Source organism: Diospyros lotus, chromosome 1 (genome assembly GCF_014633365.1).
Source record: "Diospyros lotus cultivar Yz01 chromosome 1, ASM1463336v1, whole genome shotgun sequence".
In the NCBI taxonomy this organism is placed as follows: Eukaryota; Viridiplantae; Streptophyta; class Magnoliopsida; order Ericales; family Ebenaceae; genus Diospyros; species Diospyros lotus.
In genome coordinates, this window is record NC_068338.1 from 39,044,407 (window position 1) to 39,064,840 (window position 20,434).

A 20,434-nucleotide genomic window follows, 5' to 3' on the forward strand; every position below is an offset into this window, starting at 1 on the left:
GAATTTTCCTTTCAGTTTTAATGAGATTTTACCATCACATAACACCCCCGATGCATTTTTCCATTTTAGCCAACCTGCCTTAATTCTATACGTGACATCCTCATGAGCACCCATGTCTACACTAGAAAAATCATTTAAGTATTAATATCTGCAGTAGAATAATTCAATCTGCTTATAAATTTACCAATGTTATACCAGACACAGATCGGATGTGTTGTGGATGAAAAATGAAAATGGACAAAATCCATCAGTGGAAGACAATCAATAAAGGTAGCATTCACTAAAACAATTTATCCTAGTTCCTGAACTAGACCTCATAAGGAAAAGATTGATCTTCAGAATTTTCTGACAGATTATACCTGAAAAATAAAAGAATTTCATAATTGTAGAATGCAATGATGGATTACCTCAACTCTACCATATAATGCGGGGAATGCAAAAAGTGTGGAAATAGTAAGAACCATTTCTTAGTAATCCAACAGTATCTATGGTAAACAAATCAAAGCTGTGTCTGCATTTTTGTGATTTAGAAGGTGTTAAAAGTTGAGATATTCTAACCTCAAAACGATCTATAAAAAATCCAAGCCAAAGTCTATGAGCTATTATTTGCTCAACAGGGTCCTTCTCTGGAAGCATCTCTGGCTCTCCAGGGGCAAGGTGAGGCCTTAGTTTTGCAGCAGGACCAGAATATCTCACTTCTGATGCAAAAAGTCCCCTTTTGGTATCAATTGTCCACAACCATGCATCAACAAGCTCGGCAAGAACAAGAGATCCCAATTGAGGAGCAGCAGAAACTAACCATGTCCAAACAAATACACCAGTCTCCATTGCGTCGAGTGTGGAAATGTAAGCCGGGCACCAGCAAAGAAGACGTAAAAGTTGTGAGAAGCTCTCTATGTTAGACCTTGAATCAGAACCCTGAAGGTCACCCACCATGTTAAACAAAACAAATAATAGGATTAAATAAAAATTTCAGTAGTAACAAAATACAATCATGATGATGAGATGTATGCTTACAAGATTTGAAAGCAGTAGCGCAGTAGCCTGGGCACAAGTTTCACGAAATGATGATTTATCCACTTCCCCATCTTTCTCTGCAACATTAACAAACTGCTGAAGTAGGCGCACAAACTTGGTCAGCATAATCTCATTAAAAGGATCATGTTGCGGAGATGGTTGCTGAGAAAACACTCCAGATTTCAATTTTTGAAGGCTAATACCAAGCCCTTGGCCAGTTTGTGAAGTGCCAGGCTGAATTCCACCAATGCTTTCATATAACCTTCTCATGCCTGCAATTTCTCCAGCGTGGTTACTCTTGACCGTTGCACTAACTACGCCAGTACTAAGCACCTCCAAGTTAAAAGCCTCCATCAATTTAAAGTTAGCTCCAGATGCAGCAGCAGCAGCTGCCATGACTGCAGGAACATTTGCAGTTTTTGTTCCAGTCCAACAATCATTTTTACCAGTACCAATCCGTATCTCAGACAAGAGAGAAACAATATCACTGGCAGGTTGCGCCTTTTGCCATGTGTTTGCTTTACAAAGCTTTTCCTGGTGATGTAATTCAGAAAAGGAATGAGAAAACAAGAGCAAATCAATTGAAAAAAATTATTATTTTTAGGGAAATGACAAACATTGAAATGAAAAGGATCAGCCAGAACCATGGTGTCTCACAGATCACAAGAGGCAATGATAAAATCAACATTAGGCACTAGACGAGCCCAGAGTCCATATGACAATGTAAAACATCAATAAGGCCAGCCTCAACAACTAAATAAGGTCACTAGGACAGTTCACCACAAATAAAATTTATTATGTTTCAGAGACCAAATATGCAAAATATTATGAAGAGTCTATTCATTTGTCCAAAATGACCCAAACTATTTCTGGGATCCTCTCAAAAGAAGTGAAGAGACTGTTCCAAAAAATGAAGGTACATCCTGAGAGAAACAGAAAATCATCATCCACTAACATACCATTTTGTGGATGAAAAAAAAAAATAGCATACTTCTTGTGTTGATAAGAGAGATATCATGCAAGAAAGTAATCTTGACTTCCAAGTGCTTAATGAGGGCCCAGCCTACTGCCAAAATCTTCAAAAGTATTGGGAAGAAAAGAGACAAACAGGTAATTGAAAACTGATTTTGAACTGCTAAGGGTCAACATACCTGAAGAAGACCCTGGCTAGTGCATGGAGCATATGAAAGTGAAATAATGATCCATTCTCGAACAATTCTTTGGTACAAAGAGCGAACATTTGCTATCCATGCAGGATCATGAACCACACTTGAAGGTGGGTCATTATGCACTGAAAATAGCAGGGAATCCACACAGGAAGAGTTCCAAAGGATCTGCATGATTATATCCAGTTGTTTAGCTGTACTTAAGACGTTAAACCAACAGAGAATTATGTTTAACTTGGCAAAACTGAAAAGGAAAAGCTAAAGAAGGGAAAGAACAAGAGCCCAAAGGCAATGTAATTGCCAATAAAACTGACCATAGATTTGCCAGCCAAAAGATAAGTAGAAGAAATTAGAATCTTTACCTGTGGAAACCTATCTCTAAGCCGATTCAACAAGTTAACAGATATATCACGAATATGATCCTCCCTCTGAGACATACTTTTTATGAGAAAACAAGCATGTGCAGATAGAGTGAACTCTCTAACCTCAGCTTCATTGCCAGTCCCAGTTGTTCGATCCTCCTGCACCCACCCACTCCTAAAGATCAGTGAGGTTCACAAGAAAAGCCCAAAAGAAAAATAGTTGAGGTGCAGGAATGACAAAATTATATACATATGTATAAACACCACCTTCGAGAAAGCCCTCAATAAACCAAAAAGAAAAGGGCACAAAGCAACACAACAAAATAAACAGAAAAAGAAAAAAGAATATAAACAGAGGAAAAACAAGAATAGAATCCCAAGAAATTGATATTACATTTAATTCAGTATTTTCAAATTTAAATAGCACAAGTTTAGAGTGTTTTGGTCTTAACTCTCTATCTTGGACAACTTAACAAAAAAAAAAAAAAAGATCACTTCAAGGACAGCAAGGCCAAACATGGCACAATAGAAGATCTAACATGAAAGGCTATGCAGTTTCCTACTCTTAAGTACAGTTGTCCATTTTCCACAGACATCCAGGACCTAAACACCATAAAGTCAGGCAAAAGAAGGTAGTAGAAGTACTTACAAATTGATATAAATTGCAATTGCATCTAGAGTTTTCTTAAGAGAGAACCCTTCAAGTCTATGCTAGAATATTGATTTTTACTATTTTCCATGCTAATCACACATCTAAGAGCACTAGTGACCAACTTGACCCATCAAAACACCATTCTCTATAATTTTCCTTTATTATATCTAATTTTCATTGTAAAGAAATCAATTGGAAAGTATCTGGATAACTCAAATCACTAAATTCATCTTTGAACAAAAACAGTACCATGTTAAGAACATACATTCCAAAATGCAATTTCAGAGGGTATTTCTCTGGTAACAGTGATCAAAAGTACTAACCAAATTCATAATTTGCATACTTAAACTGCAGTCATCTGGTAGGAATCACCAGTTCCTAGAGATGAAAAGGTTAAATGATCAATCAGTAGAATGTCATGCCAATTTTCTTCTGAGAAAAAATACAGCAACAGCCTTGCCATAATTGCAATATCACTCCCAACCCCCTCACCAAATAAGCTCATATTTTAAACTTCTTAAAAGAAATAGAACTGGGTGCTTCAATCAGAAACTGAGCAGAGATATAAACAAATGTCCAAACACATTAAGTTCTTCCTTCAATAAGTAAATCTAATATTGTGATACCACAAGTCCTCAGCCAAAGAAGCAAATTGAAGGTGACATATGACTTCCCAAAACCAAGTGATGTATTCATGGCCTCCCTAGAAGATTACTAATGTGGAATTGGTTGTGAAATACTCCCCTAATTCCTAGTGTCCTCACCAAGACAAAAACCTCAGATCTCAATCTAACCTAAGTCAGCTTGGAACATTTTCTAGGTCTACATCAGCTCAATAGTTGTCCTGAGTTAGCTCAAATATCACTCGTAACACTATGGGTGAAGCACCCACTTGATACTAGTTTTTAGGTTGGCTTTGACATCACTTGCAACACTATGAATCTCACTAAAAAAATGCTAGCTGAAGCTGATTTACAGGTTCATGAGACCAAGTAATATACCCAAGAGCCAAGACCTTCCCAATAAACTACCAATGTAGAATTGCATTCTGACAAGTACAAATTAGAAAAATCAAATAATAGAATTAAATACTATTAATTTATCAAATGCCTTCAGTTGATACTATTAATTTTAGGACCTTAGTACCACATCTAACAAGACATCACACCTATGAAGCTTTCAGAAAGACTAATCCAAGAAGCATGCACACTTCTCAGAAGGCATCATCTGATATCAAATACTAACCTTCATTGAATGCTTAGAAAACATATCAAAAGCTCATCCAAAACAAGCTTCTCGGAAGGCATCATCTGATATCAAATACTAACGTTCATTGAATGCTTAGAAAACATATCAAAAGCTCATCCAAAACAAGCCCTGCTATGTTTAGTCTACGTAGGACCAAACATTTCTTGCACACTTGTAAGGTGTGCTTGTCCAAAGCAGGAATATATGCATATCTATTACTCAAATTAGAATTGTTGAGAATCCGTGTGAGAAGATGAGGACATCAACAAGGTATGCAACTAGAGATAGAGATGAAGCCGAGCAATGCGGATAATGAAGACAAGATAATGCGGAAGAAGTCTCTGGATAAGCTGGAGGAATTATAGGAGATAAGAAGATAAGTTCCTTAATAATAGAGATAACAGTGTATATATCTTAGAATCTGAAAATATTTTCAGTGTTGTAGCTAAGTAGAATTCTAACATAAGTAGGATACCTCTTGTATAAAAGAATTGCCTATGGTTTAATGCATTCTAACGAGGAATATTTTTCCTAAGTTCGATTCAACCTAAGTATTTAAGCTTAGGTGTACATTCTATCCAAGAATAAAATTAAGACAAAATAAATTGAAAACATTTATAAAATAAAACAATATGAACTAGACTTATTTATGAATAAAGCTTCCAGAAATAGCTATCAGGACTTGGGGAAACCCTCAAATCTTAGCACAACATTTAGTTTAATACTCCCCTTTTTTATCATTCCCCCCTCTTCACTCAAGCCTTATAATCATATCATCAAATACCCCCCCTTTTGGCAAGGGGCAAACAAATATTCTATTTTAGTTTCTAGTTCGTACATGAAGGTAAAAAAAAGATAGTAAGAGCAACAATACTGTTTAGCCAACTTGTTCATATTAATTAAATTTTGATTATTAACAAAAAAAAAAATATGATATAAATATTTTTTCTTACTCGTGCAAAAAGTAAATTTATTTTGAATTAAAAGATAATTGCTTTTAGACATGTTTTCGTGTTTTAATCTGTTAGGACTTGAGGGGTATTATTGTAATAAGTAGAAGGAGAATGGAAGGCGGGAGAGGGGGTTAGAACTAACTAATCTACCTACCTATGAATAAATAGGGGAAGGCTGAAACAGAAAGACAGTTTTTGGAATGAAATAACAACTCTCTTCTTTCTCAATTCTCTTCTCTTGTCTCTCTATCTCTCTCTTCTCTCTCCCTAAAACTCTGTTCTAACGAATTTCCCAAAAATTCCAATTCAACTCCAGCCCATTTTAGGGCTGGACAAGTGGTATCAAAGCTAAGCCTTCTTCGATGGCTTTTGGCGCGCGATTAGAAGGTGACGGAAGGTCCGATTCAGCAACCACGAAGGCATGGCAGAAGGAACACGCCTAAAACAACTAGAGCTTCGCTTGGAGAATATTGATGGATTAACGGGCCAGACGCAAGAAAATGTGAGGGCCCAACAGAGAAGACATGGCAATCCAAAGGGAGGATATGGCGATCCAGAGGGAAGATTTAGCTGCCATCAAAGACAGTATACGAGAACTGGAAAATGGTCAAGAATGGGCTGACTTTTATGGACAAAAGATAGATCGCACGTTTGCGATCATGTCGACATGGCCACAATTCTGATCGCAAGAAGAGTCTGTTCCAAGAATGGAGACAGACTGTAAGGGGTGATGGAATATTACCGAGACCAAGAGCCCGAGGGGAACGGAGGAAAGGACTGCATGGGAACGTGAAATCCATGGCAGGAATTCTGGGCCAAGATTGGATGGGGGACACCCACCAACGCCAAGATTGGAAATTTCAGTCTTCGATGGATCTAAACCACTCTAGTGGGTACGACGCTGTGAAAGATTCTTTGAATTGTACTGGATAGGAGAAGAACAAAGGGTGACGATGGCAGCAGCCTATTTGGATGATATCGCGGATGCCTGGTACCAGAGTTGGAGGCAATTAGAAGGGGGATGGGTGTCGTGGACCAATTTTGCCAACGAACTGTGTGGTCGTTTTGGCGAACGAAATCTAGTGAACACAGTTGAAGAATTTAACGAATTGAAACAGCAAGGATCGGTCGAAGATTATCTGAGGCGATTCGAGGAATTAAAGGCATTGATAGGAGCAGCTCATCTGAGCTTGCTCGAGTCCTACTTCGTCTCGAGTTTCATCAGCGAACTCAGAGACGATTTACGATCCGTAGTAAAGATGTTGGGGCCAGTGTCAGTAAGACAAGCAGCAGAAAAAGCACGTCTCCAAGAAGTAACATGGGAGGCAATATTCAAGAAGAATAGGCCATGGCCACAAGGAGGGTCGGCCTGTCAATAAAGGGGGAACTCCTTCCGGAGGAAGTAGTTTCAAACCGAGTGTGGGAGGAACAAACCAAGGAGGCGTCAAGAGTGGAAATGGAATAGGAACAAGCAAGAATACGACATTGGAGCAGAGGCGCCAATTAGGCCTATGCTTCAAATGTGGGGAAAAATATGGACCTGGCCATCAATGTAGGAAGTTAATGTTGAAGATGGAGGCTTCCGATGATGAAAAGGCAGAAGAAGAAGATACAGAGGAAGAGCCCCATGCTGGGGAAGAGCAGAAGATCATGGAGGACAAATCTCCTTTCATGTGTTGAAAGGGGGTCCTACGAGGAAAATCATACAAGTTAAAGGATAGGTGGGAAGACGAAGGTTAGCAGTGTTGATTGACAGCGAAAGCACCCATAGTTTTGTGAACAAGAAAACAGCCCAAGATCTCAAGTGTGAAATGACCAAAACCAACCCACTATCAGTGACAGTCGCTAATGGGGACTGAATGTACAACAACCATAAATGTTTGAATTTCAAGTGGGTAATGCAAGGAGTAGAGTTTGTGGCGGACTTCAGGGTCTTGGAGTTAGGAGGGTGTGATATCGTGCTGGGGTAGATTGGATGAAGAATGTAAGCCCTCTAATCTTTGATTTCAAGAAGCTGGAGGTGACAGTGGAGGTTGAAGGCCAAAAGCTGATGGGAAGCCTAGATCAAGGGGAATGCAAAGTAATATCAGGAAGGAGGTTACACAAGCTAATAAACCGGAAAAGTGAGCAGATTGCAGAATTATACTCTATTCATGCAATGGAGAATGAGGAGGAAGAAGGGGACAAACCACAATCTACGGGAACAGCAGCTACAATGCAACTACTAACAGAGGTAAACACTTATGATCCCTTGCACTTATTTTTGCATGAATTCCAAGACCTTTAGACCATGCTATCCATCTTAAACCAAATGCAGAACCTGTAAATATTCGTTCATACCGCTATAACCCTTGCCCAGAAAACTGGAATTGAGAAACAGGTAAAGCACATGCTAATTAATTCAATCATACAACCTACCCAAAGTCCCTTTGCCTCTCCAGTCCTTCTTGTCAAGAAAAAAGATGGCACTTGGAGATTTTGTATAGACTATAGGCAGCTCAATTCCCTTATTATAAAGAATAAATTTCCTATTCCTATCATTGAGGATTTATTAGATGAACTCAATGGAGCTGCCATCTTCTCTAAACTAGATTTACGGGCTAGTTATCACCAAATTAGGATGAGACCAGCCGATATCCCTAAAACTGCTTTCAGAACACACCAAGGGCTTTATGAATTCACTGTCATGCCCCTTCGGTTTGACAAGCGCTCCTGCCACTTTTCAAGCTTTAATGAACCAGATTTTCAGTCCATACCTTCGCAAATTTATACTTGTTTTCTTTGACGATATTCTTATGTACAGCCCAACCCTACAAACCCACCTATCTCACCGTCTGAACCACTTTTGAGGTCTTGCGAATTCATCAATTATATGTCAAGATGTCTAAGTGTACATTTGCTCGAGGAGAGGTGGAATATCTAGGCCATGTAATTTCAGCTAAGGGGGTGAGTACAGATCCTAAAAAAATAGAGGCAATGGTAAATTGGCCACGGCCTAAGAATGGGAAGGAGTTAAGGGGTTTTTTTGGGTTTGACCGGATATTATAGAAAATTTGTCAAAAATTATGGAGTGATTAGTCGGCCTTTGACAGAGCTATTGCGGAAGGACAATTTCCGTTGGAATCCTAAAGCTGAAGCAGCCTTTGGAATCCTTAAATAGGCCATGACTCAAGCCCCTGTTTTAGCTCTTCCAGATTTCTCAAAACAGTTTGTTGTTGAAACAGATGCGTGTGATAGTGGAGTGGGTGTTGTCCTCATGCAAGAAGGGAAACCTTTGGCTTACATAAGCCAAGGTTTAGCTCCTAAACATCTAGGCTTAAGTGTGTATGATAAAGAGTTGATAGCAGTCTTGGTAGCTGTTGAAAAGTGGCGCCATTACTTGGAGAATAATCAGTTTGTGATTAAAACAGACCACGAAAGCCTTCAATTTCTGCTTCAACAGCGGTTACACACTCATTTACAGAGGAAAGGAGTTTCTAAATTCTTGGGATTGGATTATACAATCCAATACCGAAGAGGAAAGGAGAATTTGGTGGCAGATGCGCTGTCCAGAAGAGAGGAAAAAGGGGTATGCCAAGCCATATCAGCTGTAACTCCCGAATGGGTGAAGGAAGTGGTGAGGAGCTATGACCAGACACCTTAGTTGCAGACATTGTTACAGTAGTTAGCAATAACGACTAACGGACAGCAGGGCTATACCTTGTTGGCGGACTCATTTGGTTCAAAGGACGAATTGTGGTAGGGGTGGATGACCAGCTGAAGTTACAGATTTTGAGGGCCATGCACGAATCAGCAGTAGGCGAACATTCTGGGGTAAGAGCCACTTATCATCAGGTAAGACGTTTTTTCTATTGGCCAGGATTAAAAAAAACAGTGGTGAAATATGTGCTGGAATGTGAAGTGTGCCAAAGATGCAAGCATGAAACAGTAGCTCTACCAGGGTTATTACAGCCACTACCAATTCCAGATCAAGCATGGGAGGACATCTCAATGGATTTCATAGAAGGCTTACCAAAATCAGAAGGCAAGGATACAATTTTAGTGATTGTGGACCGTTTAACTAAGTTTGCTCATTTCCTCAGTTTGACACACCCCTTTACAGCTTCAGAAGTTACCAAATTATTGATGGATTCAGTCTTTAAAATTCATGGAATTCCCAAGACCATTGTGTCCGATAGAGACAAGATATTCACCAGTAAATTTTGGCAGGAATTATTCAAGAATTTGGGAGTGGGTCTACACTTATCTACAGTATATCATTCGGAAATGGACGGACAAACGGAGAGAGTAAATCAGTGTTTAGATGCCTACCTTCGTTGTATGTGTTTTGCTAGGCCTAGGAGTAGGCACTGTTGGCTATCACTTGCTCAATGGTAGTACAATTCTACATATCATACAGCTATTAAACGAACCCCTTTTGAAGCTGTGTTTGGGTACAATCCACCATTACTTCCTACCATTTCCAGTTCTACTGCTACAATGATAGATGTAGAACAATACTTTCAGAAAAGAAGAGAAGTCTTAGCAGAGCTTAAAAGGGAATTAGCAACTGTCAAGAGTAGGATGGTTCACTATGCAAATAAAAAGAGAAGTGAGCAGAAGTTCAATGTGGGGGTTGCAGTGTTTTTGAAGGTCAGAAGATTTTTGCAGCCTGCTTTTACTAAGAGAGCAGTATGCAAATTCAATCCAAAATATTTTGGGCCTTATGCAGTTGTAGAGAAGGTAGGGAGGTGGCCTATCGGTTGCAACTACCAGAAGATATGAGAAAACATTCGATATTTCACGTATCTTTATTAAAAAAGGCTAGAGTAATAGCCACTAATGGGATTTCACTGCCACCAGTAGAGGAAGGAAATGAAGGCCTATCACCTGCTGTCTTACCACTTATAGAGGAGGAATCAAAAGAGCCCATTGAACCTCAGGCAATTCTAGATAAAAGGGTGATCTATAGAGGAACTACCCTTATTACTCAAGTGTTGATTCGATGGTCTCATTTACCGCCAGACCAGTCGACTTGGGAATACCTGCTAGATGTGTTGACAAGATTTCCCCATGCTATCAGCTTGCTCTAAATTCTTGAGGATAATAATTAATTCATCGGGGGGGGGGGGAATTGTTAGGACTTGAGGGGTATTATTGTAATAAGTAGAAGGAGAATGGAAGGCGGGAGAGGGGGTTAGAACTAACTAACCTACCTACCTATGAATAAATAGAGGAAGGCTGAAACAAAAAGGCAATTTTTGGAATGAAATAACAACTCTCTTCTTTCTCAATTCTCTTCTCTCATCTCTCTATCTCTCTCTTCTCTCTCCCTAAAACTCTGTTCTAACGAAATTTCTCAAAAATTCCGATTCAACTCCAGCTCATTTTAGAGCTGGACATAATCATTTATGTCTCAAAAGTTATATTTGAATTTTCAAATTTTGAATTAAAGGAGAATTGTTTTTAGATATATTTTCTCTTACTCATACAAAAATTAAATTTATTTTGAATTAAAGGAGATTGCTTTTTGACATGTTTTTTTATTTTAATCATTTATGTCTCAAAAGCTTATATTTGAATTTTTAAGTCTTGATTTCTTATGCAAAAAGTAAATTTATTTTGAATTAAAGGTGAGACATGTTTTCTTATTGTTAGAGAAAGCCTAAACATGTTTTGAATTTCAAACTTCATATTAACCCTTTCTTTAGTGGCTAAAATGCTTATAAATACCCCCCAAACTCATTTTTTGAGTATCCAAGTACTTTCATTGCATATCCAAAACACCCGAACACTCTCAAGCAGAGTATCCAAGCAATCCAAGGCTCTCGAAATATTATTGCACATCCACCGAAGAGCCACAAGGCAAGAGGAGAAAAGTTCTTCAAGTCTTCTACAACAAATCCAAACTTCTCCATTTAAGGTTACAAATTTATTTATTTATTTAAATATTATTGCCTTGTATAATTTGTTCTTAATTGCTTATTTGTGTCCAAGTGTGAACAAATTATTTGTAACATTTAAATTACTATTGTGGATTGTATAGGTTTCCTAGAACCATTAAAATCTAGGTGAATCTAGTTTCCAAGACAAGCTAGAAAGAAAACCTTAGTGTAGTGATTGCCTAAAATCCGTTGTAATCTAGGTGTGTATCTAGTTTCCAAGGTGAACTAGTGTGGAAACCTTGGTGAAATTATTTTAGTGGAACCCCAAGGGTGGTTAAATCTTAGAAGAGTGGACTAGATGTATGTGAAGACACCAAACCATTATAAATTGTCTTGTGCCTCATTGTATTTATTTTTATTATATCTTGTGGCTTACATTTATTATTAATCTCAAATATAATTTATTATATTTATCAAATATATATTTTTCAATAAAATCATTAATCGAGAATATTTATTAAAATTAAGAAAAATTTTAATCACTCAATTCACCCCCCTCTCTTGAGTGGCCATACCCCTAAGGGACCAACAAATACTAATAACAAAAAAAAAAAAAAAATAGTGGTCATAGTAAAATTTGCTTCTAGATATATTTCTAATTTAATGAATTATTGTTTTAGTTATTAGTGGGCATACATTGAAATATGTATCCCTAATTTTTGCTTTAAATTTTTTTCTTAAAACTTTAAATTTTGATGCCTTTATAAAAGTAATAATGGAACAAAAATTCTATAACTAAAGACTGAAATTAATTTATCAAAATCTTTAATGTGTCCCTAGAAACAAGTAGAAGCAATAAAGATGACTTATTTCATTATAATCATTATATTTCTTAAAATAGAAAAGAAATATAATGATTATAACTTTCATAAGAGGGACAAACATGAAAGAAGCAACAGAGGTAGGTTTAAGAAATATCTTCAGACACAAAGATAGAAAATGAATTTTTGCCAAACTAGGCGGCAAACATGAAGCTTCAATTGGACATTTTTTATACTCCTAAAACAATAACCGGTTTTTCATTCATTTTACAAATACATCTAATATTTCTCATCGTCTTCATATAATAAATTCTAAATGTATTTGTATATAAAATAAATGAAGCAATAGTTATTATTTGTATATATAAACTATACACTTATTTGAATGTCCATACCATATTATTATTGTTTTCTAATTAGTTGAAAACTCATATGGGCAATGTCCCTGCCATATCTGTTTATATTCAATGTCCTCATCCATGCTTCTTAGGCACCCAAACAAACTCAAGGATTTTTTTTCCTTCTTATTATGCAGGTAATTTTCATTATTACTCTGCCAGGGGATGTTATCCACTGCCGGTCCCAAGCCCGGATAAAGGAGGAGGGTTGCGTTAGGTAGTCGACAACCAGCATAAAACTTAGTTGGATCCAAATATGAATTCTAGACAAACTATTTGTTGGGACGTAACCCACATAGAAGTCTAGAATTCATGTAGCCGACCCCATATAGTGGGATAAAGGATAGATATGTTGTTGTTGTATTATGCAGGTAATTTTCAATTTTCAAGTTGGTTCACACTGAAGAAAAAAAGCCTACTCATTTCTTGGTCCTTATGAAAGAAGATCAACATAAAGAAAGTAGCACGCCATCCTCAGAGTAGTTATTTATTCCAAAAAAGAGGGGGGGGGGGGGGGGGGGGGGCTGGCAAGCTATTGGCATAACCTTCTGCTGCAAATAGTGTTCTGTCTGTTTAGGTTTCCCACAAAAAGGTGATCAATTCCCCTAGGCAATTGAAGACAACATCCATCAGCAAGCAGTTGCTAATTTAATTAGCTGCCTGCTGCCATTTCACTCTATAAGGATCAGATCTACAGTCTGGTGTTTACAACAAACTTCGCCAAGAATGCCATTTGGTAAAAGATAAAATAGTTTTTAACTCTATTTGTACAGATTCTGACTGAAGGAATAAACTGTTGAAAAGTAGACATATATTTGAGTCACAATCATCCCACACCGAGCACAAACTTCTTTTAATGAGAGAAAATTTGGTCCAACTCGTGACTTTTTAAATGTTAAGTAGCTAAGGACAAAAGACTTAAAACAAATTAAGCTTATAATCTGAGTATAAACTTTCATGAAAGATGGCAATAACAAGAGCATTAATAAGAAAAAAGGCAAATTACCTGTAAATACCCTATATTTTGGGTTTTTGGTCCCTGAACTTTCCCAAAATGGCCATGACACCCCTTTATTATAAACAATGTTAATTAAACTAAAATTAAGTTAAATTATCCTTACTCTCTATTTAATTAATAGAAAATAAAAAACAAAGTTCAAAAAAATTAAAAAGAAAGTCATCTGCCAATGAGTTTGTTGGAATCCATCCTCAATAGCTGGTTGTCTTCTTCTTCTACTCCCTCTCTCTCTCTCTCTCTCTCTCTCTCTGTGGTTCCTGGAATCAATACCATCCCCCAGAGATGGTGTTTGGTACATTTTATTTTTTAATTTTGTATTAAATGTGTTCTAATTTAACTTAATTAAACAGAGATTAGGTATAAATTTAACCTAATTTTAGTTCAATTAACGTTGCTTATTACAGATGGAATGTTGTGGCCATTTCAGGAAAGTTTATATTTGATTTGGCAAAATATAAAGTGCCGGGGTGTCTAAGCCAGAGCTTCAAAGTACAAGGGGTGTATGGTACAGTCAATTTACCTAATGTCGTTAGTAAAGGAGGAGGTGTTATGGTCATTTCAAGAAAGCTTAGAAACCGATTTGGCAAAAAAATAAAGTTCAGGGGGTGTCCAAGCCAACAGGCCCAAAGCTCAAGCGGTGTACGATCAATTTACTCCGAGAAAAATAAAGAAATAAAAGAAGCAAGCCATTAGTAAGTAGTAACAAGCCTACCAGCCACGATACTGCTGCTTCAAAAGCCTGGTGGACAATTGCAGTCAAGCACTGGAAGACAGCTGGCATGAGATTTGGAGTTTTAAGGTACTCAAACACACAGCTGAAGGCACTTCTAGAATCAGTGAAACTAGGATCACCATTAAGAATACCACCATTGCTGCTAAATCGAATTATCTCAAGAAAAGCCACTGCAAGGAGGTAAGTTGCCTTCACACCTGCAGAAGGAATAAAGACAGAAGCTAATGTTTCAGACACAATTTAATCTAAGGTTTTCTTTTATGAGTTCAATTTAAGATATTGATAAAAGCAAGCCTATCAAGTGAAGTTCAAAACCACAATCTTTGCCCAATATCTAAAGAAACAACCACAATATAAAGAAATATGCACCTGTTGCATGCATAAATACCCAGGAATTTACCAACCTGAAATGCTACTCATTGCAGGAACCTCTACTCGCCCTCCTAAAGCAGCAGAAAGAGCAGTTCTTTGGGTTACAGCAGCTTTCTCATTGCCACTTCCTCTACGGCTACCAGGATTATGAAGAGCATTAAGTTCTAATTCATCTTCAAGCCATTTCACAGAACTAACAACCTGGAGTGAAACAGATTGTTTCCTCAAAATCACAAGTTGTACATTTACTAATATAATCAATACGGATTGTCAAAGTATTTTTACAATACCAGCAGAAACAATACCGTGTATCACGTTTTAAAACACTAGAGTTTTAGTGATGATTTTACAGGTACACTTTATGAAATCCCTGTTATTAGACACCTCGCAACCAATGTTTAAAGGAGAATAATGAAAAATTTCAGGAAAACAGAAGAACAAAAAAAACTGCTGTTGTAGACATTCCTGAAACAAGTCCAGCTAGTACAAGAGAGACAAAATCAGAAGGCATAAAAAACTGTAACATATGTCAGTTACAGAAAGAAGATGGCAATAACAAGAATGCAAGTCTTAATTCCACTAGGTGGGACCGGCTTCATTGATTCTAGCACCTATTATCTCTATCCATGACCATACCTTCTATAAGGTCGATATATGCCATTCCAAGCCCAAGAGTTCCCCACAAAATTATAAATTGATTCTGGCTCACCAATTGTCTCTATCCATCCGGAAGGACCATAACCATATCTTCTACCAAGCCAATATATCACATACCATTCCTACAAGTTTCCCACCAAGTTTCTTTAGTCTTCCTCTAGCACCATTGATACCAGAATTGATCAAAATCATTAGTCTTCTAAAATTATCATTTTAATAAAGTCAGCTAATCTATATATTGTCTTGTGCCCATACCCCATGTCTATAGCCATGGCACATGCCATGGTCAACACGATCTAATGAATCATAACCTGACATTAAGTGACCAGAAGGAAAATCTAAAAGACATGTCATTGCTTTCCTTCACAATTTGTGTGTTTAGTTGAGCAGGATCCATACTGTTTCCTCAAATACAGTTGTTTCCAAATAATTGTGTACTTATACAGGATCACACTCCACTAGTTGGTAGAGAACTAAACTTTGTACAAACTGACTAGCAAGCTACACACATTTGCAAATAAGTGCTTCTTTATTTTTTGTTATTTATTTATTTATTTTTATAGGTGAGCCTTGGCACAACAGGAGGTTTCAAGAAACAACCCTCCTTACTAAGCAAAGGTAAGGCTACGTACAATTGCCTTACCTTTCCCCAAAGCCTACAATGCAGGAGCATCGTTATGCATTAGGTTCACCTTATATTTCTTTATTCTGCTTCGGTTTAGTGTGCTACTCTCAAGATTACAACAGGAAACTATACAGAGCCCCAAACATTTTAAGGTCGTATCATCAATATAACAACATATCAAAGCCATCCCACAATACGAGGTTAGCTACATAAATCCTAACTCACCCATCATTTCTAGTATTATCATATGTAAAGCACTTGTATCTCATAATATGCCTAAAAGTCTTTCACCAAGTTTTTCTCAATCTACCTCTACCCATGGGAGTCTCTATTGGTCTTCTCCTCCTATGACAAAACCCCCGTAATCATGTCTCAAATCTCATGTATCTTATCTTCAATTGTAGCCATTCCTACCTTATTATAAATAACCTCATTTCTAATTTTGTCATTTCTTGTATGGTCAATATCCATTATAATATGTTCATTATGCTCATATGTTGCATATATTGGTGATTTACTGCCAAACATTCTATGTCATACAACAAAGATAATCATACAATTGGCTTATAAAGTTTTCCTTCTAGGTCTAATGGAATTTTTCTATCAAATAAAAAGTCAGATGCACTTTTTCATTTCAATCATAATGCCCTACTTCTATTAGTAACATCCTCGTTAATCTCCACATCGCAGATGCACTTTTTCATTTCAATCATCATGCCCTACTTCTATTAGTAACATCCTCATTAATTTCCACATCTTTTTGAATGATCAATCCAAGATATATGAATTTGTATTTTCTTGGGACGACTTGATCATTAAATTTTACCGTTAGATCATCCACACTTGTATTTTTTACTAAACTTACATTCTATATACTCTATTTTCAATCTACTTAATTTAAAACCTCTCGATTCTAAAGTGTTCCTCCATATTTCAAGCAAATCTACACCTTTTGTCTCATCCATTAAGACAATGATATCTACAAATAACATAAACCCAAGGTACCTTAGTGAGTTCATCCATTACTAGGGAAAAGACGAGGGATTAATGCAAATCCTTGAACTAATCCAATTGTAATTCAAAAATCCTCAATATCTCCTTCACATGTTGTGACACATATTTCTACTCTATGATACATGCCTTTAATAATTTATATGCTATCAATTAGAATTCCTTTATTCTTTGAGATCCTCCATAAGACATCTCATGAAACTCTGTCATAATCTCTTTGTAAATCCATAAACACTATTTGAAAATCCATTTTGTCTATCTCAATATATTTCCATTAGGCACTTTAGAATTGTTAATCACCATCTCATTTAAAAACTTAAATTGTTAGATAAAGAGTTATATTTTATATTAGGGTAAATTAACCCCTGAGGTTTGATAAAAAGCCACTCCCCTAACATTTGAGAAATGATAAATACCTCCTCTAACTTTACAACTCTAGCTACACCTTTCTCCCCTACCGTTACTTCCTAGATATTAAAAATTTTTAACACAACGAAAATACCCTCACGTTTTTCTCTCCCTCTTCCTCCCTTCTCCTCGTATGGCAAGCTAACTGAAATCCGTTTCTTTGTTGGTCTTTTTCTCTCCAATTATGAGATGGTTTAGCCATTGTCGAACCAAAAAGAGTAAAAGAGATCAACAAACTATTGAATTCTAGCCAGTTCATTGGACATAGGAAGAGGATAAAGGGAGAAGGAGATAAAATGTGATGGCATTTTCTTCATATTAACAATTTTAACAATGACAGGGGAAAAATGTAGCAGGAGTTGTAAAGTCAAGAGAGATCACTATCATTTCTCAATGTCAAGGATGTTGTCATCTTTTCCCCAAACCTCAAGGGTGTTGGGTGCATGGTTGTTAAACTCTCGATTTTACGAGTACAATTTTACGATTTTTTGTACCGAAAAACCCTTAGGATTTTACGATTTAGAAGTTGAATCGCACTCGATTTTACGATTTTACATGTCGAAAATCCTCTTACGATTTTACGATTTTAACAACCTTGGTTGGGTGTAATTTACCCTTTATATTATTATTTTAACTCTCAACATGCCTCCTAATGTGTGGCTAAGCTTCACTACACAATTGGTCCAAACATATGCAACTATTTGACTATTGGACTAGCAATAAGATTTGAACTGAGGACCTTTGCCTGCTTTGATACCATATGTTGTATTGTTAACAATCATCTCATCTAAAGGCTTAAGTTGTTAGATAGGGGGCCAATTCTTTAAGAGAAAATTTCCATGGCACAATCATGAAAAATTGTATCTTCCCACTCAATATATATTATAATTGAAACAAGCTTAGGAGAACATGAATGCTTGCTTAATTTCTATTGAACGCATGTGAGAATAAATACAGGTCACATCCTAGTTTTTCTCCTATAAAGTAGGAGAAAATTTAGGTAATCTATCCCCTAGAAACTAGGGTGAGTCATCTCCTAAAACTTAGGAGATATACCACACTTTATAGTAAACTTTATAACTTAAAATATGACTCAAAAAAACTTTAGGATTATCTATCTAATTTAAACTATACTTGTGTGTCGATTCTTCCTTAATCCTCAACCTCTATCACAGTCCTTTTTAACTTTGAATCCTTCTTCATTTAGATCTTCTAATCTTGTCCAACACTCCCCCTCAAGTTGGAGAATAGATACAAGTCATTCCCAACTTGCCAATTAAGGATTCAAACCCTGGTCTTGTAACAGCTTTTGTGAATACTTGATTAGTGGAAGGAATATAGGATAAACTTATCACTCCTTCTTCAATCTCCCTCTTTATGAAACTTCAATTTATTCTCACATGTTTTATCCGGTCATGCTGAACCGGATTTTTCACAATACTAATAGCTTATTTGCTATCACTAAATACCTTTGTTGGTTAAGATAAAGGTATCCCCAAGTCTTCCATTAGCCTTTCTAACCAGATTACCTCACAAATTCCTTGAGCTATGACTCAGAATTCTACTTCAGCACTGTTGCGAGCCACCACCGATTGCTTCTTACTCCTCCATGTAACCACATTTCCCCATACCTTGGTACAATACCCTAACCAGCTGTCCTCTCTAGAACCTACCCAATCTGCATCAACAAAGCCCTCAATTCCCCTTTTTGTAGTTTTTTGGAACATTAATCCCTTCCCAAATGTCCCTTTAAGGTATCTTAAGACATGAAACACAGCCTTCATGTGCCTTTGAGTAGGAGAATGCATGTACTAACTGATTACACTTACGACATAGGCTATGTCTAGCCTAGTAAGTGATAGATAAATCAATCTCCCAACCTATCTTTGGTACCTTTCTTTTTCTACCAGAGTATCATCATCTTTTTCTACTTTTCAGCCTTTTTCTAAGGGAGTCCCAAGTCTGCAAGCTAGCATTCATGTATCCTTAAGTAGATCAAGTGTATATTTCTGTTGTGAAATGAATAGGCCTTCTTTGCTCCGAGCCATTTCCATTCCTAGGAAATATCTCATGATTCCTATGTATACTTCAAATTCAGTCTTCAATTGCTTCTTCAAGTTTTCAATTTCCTATAAATCATCCCCTGTCACAATGATATCATCAACATATACAATTAATATAGCTTTCTTTCCATTTCCAGTGAGTTTTATAAATAAAGTATGACTAGCTTGTCCTTGTTTATACCCTAATTGGTCGAGAGTCATGCCAAACTTCTTGAACCAAACCCTTGGGGACTATTTTAATCCGTATACGGACCTTTTTAGTTTACACACATTTTCACTGCCAACTCCATGCTCAAAACCTAGGAGAATCTTCATATAAATCTTCTCATCCAAATCACCATTAAGGAAGGCATTTTTAATGTCAAATTGAAATAGAGAAAAATCTAAGTTCACAGCAACAGATAGTTAACACCCAAATGGAATTCAACTTGGCAACCGGAGCAAATGTCTCCTCATAATCAATCTCATAGGTTTGTGTCTTGGGCAACCAATCTAGCCTTATGTCTTTCAACACTTCCATTTGCATTATGTTTCACAGTAAATACCCATTTACATCCAACTAATTCCTTGTTTGGGGGTAGTGTTACAATCTCTCAAATCTTATTTCCCACTAGGGCATTCATTTCTTCCATCACAACAACTCTCCATTTAGGATCACTCATGGCACTTTGAATATTTTTTGGAACTTCAATGCTGTCAATTTTTGCAACAAATTCTCTGAACTGGGGAGATAATTTTGCATACGTTTAATGGTTAGAAATAGGGTACTTGACACATGATCTTACCCCTTTTCATAAAGCTATAGGAACAACCAAATCCAAACCATCCCCCTATGTAGTACTACTGTCAGTATTGTCTCCTCATGTCCCCTCAATATTGTGAGCAGCAATATTCTCCTCTGATGGACTAGCATCTGGGAGTGATAGTTGACTTTGCTGAGGTTTAGGTTGACCTTTAGGTCGTCTAGAATAGACAAACAGAGGCTTGTCAACTGTTGTATGTGGGGGAAAATGAGGGCTAGAACCTGTTATCTCATGCTTAAGAGTCAAGAGAGGAATTAGAAGCA

General features: G+C 36.9%; 1 protein-coding gene across 1 annotated transcript in view; it reads right to left on the minus strand.

The window, feature by feature from the left end:
* Positions 1-20,434, minus strand: part of LOC127805532 (phosphatidylinositol 4-kinase alpha 1) — a 48,299-nt gene that overhangs the window by 19,875 nt on the left and 7,990 nt on the right. Inside the window, exons 8-13 of the mRNA XM_052342294.1 lie at positions 14,637-14,805; positions 14,212-14,429; positions 2,546-2,704; positions 2,169-2,351; positions 1,018-1,551; positions 559-918 (exon numbers count right to left, since the gene is read on the minus strand). Coding sequence (XP_052198254.1) covers positions 559-918; positions 1,018-1,551; positions 2,169-2,351; positions 2,546-2,704; positions 14,212-14,429; positions 14,637-14,805 — 1,623 coding nt within the window. The remainder of the gene's footprint in view (positions 1-558; positions 919-1,017; positions 1,552-2,168; positions 2,352-2,545; positions 2,705-14,211; positions 14,430-14,636; positions 14,806-20,434) is intronic.